The following is a 1194-nucleotide window of genomic DNA, read 5'->3' as shown; positions in this document are numbered from 1 at the left end:
ATGTTCCGAAACACTTAAGTGTGACAAACATGCAAAGGAACAGGAAATGAGGAAGGGGGCAACACTTTTTCACACCACACCACTGTATGTTGTCTTTAGAGGTGTCTAAGCTGCAGCTGCTGTGTCTCTCAGGGTTTGTGGGTCTGTTTAACCTGCTGCTGCTGTGGCCCGGCTTCCTCCTGCTCCACTACACGGGCTTTGAGGCCTTCGAGCTTCCCAGCCAGCTGGTGTGGACCTACATCCTCGTCAACGGCCTCATCGGGACGGTTCTCTCAGAGTTCCTCTGGCTGTGGTGAGCACCTTTCTCATTATTCATTCAGGTCACAAATCTGGCACCAAACATCACTGTTTACCTCATTTTTGAGGAATACACAGTATTTCAGGAATTGTTAAATGTTGGGACCGGTGATGCTTCTTTCTCACCACAGGGGCTGTTTCCTCACGTCGTCTCTGATCGGGACTCTGGCGTTGAGCCTCACCATCCCGCTCTCTATCATGGCAGATATTTGCATGCACAAGGTAGGTTTCCCACTACAGGTACTCCACAACCAGTGTAGGACTTTAAAGTAAGATTCAAGATGATGTTCAAAGAGATCGGGGTCAGAGCAGATTGCAAAAAAAATGGAAAGTCTGCTTAAAGGGATAGTTTGGATATTTTGAAGTGGGGGTTGCAGGAGTACTGGCAATGTATTGTTGACGGTGGCAGCAGCTAAAAAGGCAACCTACACAACAAAATTCAGTTCCAGTGTATGCTATACTTTGGGTTTTTTCGCTGCTTTACCTCGCCATCTGATATCCCTTCCTAATGAGGAACTTGCATCTTTGCTCTCTTCAAAACCAGCAGACTCTTTTGACAAACACAGTAATTGTACCTCTCAGAACACCGGAGTTGCTGGTCTACCCCGCAGCCTCGATTGCTATTTTTGTGCTGTGTGACTTTGGTGAATTTGTATTAACCTTTTTAAAACACCAAAGTCATGCATTAACACAAACAAAGTCATCCATGGAGGCAGAAGTAGACCAGCAGCGCCCATGTTCTGCAAAGTAAAATTACTTTTTTTCTGTCAAAGGAGTCTGGTGGCTTTGAAAAGAGCATGCATAACGGCTTCAGTTCCCCGTTGTAAAGGGCTGTCTGACAGCAAGGTAAGCTCGTGAAAATACTCTATACTACTGTGGGATTCAAAAGTTTGTGCA

The 1194-nt window shown here is 45.8% G+C and overlaps 1 protein-coding gene across 3 annotated transcripts in view; it reads left to right on the top strand.

The window, feature by feature from the left end:
• Positions 1–574, top strand: part of LOC117952554 (solute carrier family 35 member F5-like) — an 8215-nt gene extending 7641 nt beyond the window's left edge. For all 3 annotated transcript variants that reach the window (XM_034884938.1, XM_034884936.1, XM_034884937.1), the window contains 2 exons: positions 133–292; positions 429–574. In XM_034884938.1, coding sequence (XP_034740829.1) covers positions 133–292; positions 429–570 — 302 coding nt within the window. In that variant the 3' untranslated portion in view covers positions 571–574. The remainder of the gene's footprint in view (positions 1–132; positions 293–428) is intronic.
• Positions 575–1194: the final 620 nt, after the last annotated feature.

This window comes from Etheostoma cragini, chromosome 11, assembly GCF_013103735.1.
Source record: "Etheostoma cragini isolate CJK2018 chromosome 11, CSU_Ecrag_1.0, whole genome shotgun sequence".
NCBI classification, from domain to species: Eukaryota; Metazoa; Chordata; class Actinopteri; order Perciformes; family Percidae; genus Etheostoma; species Etheostoma cragini.
This window is presented reverse-complemented; position numbering and strand designations above follow the sequence as displayed.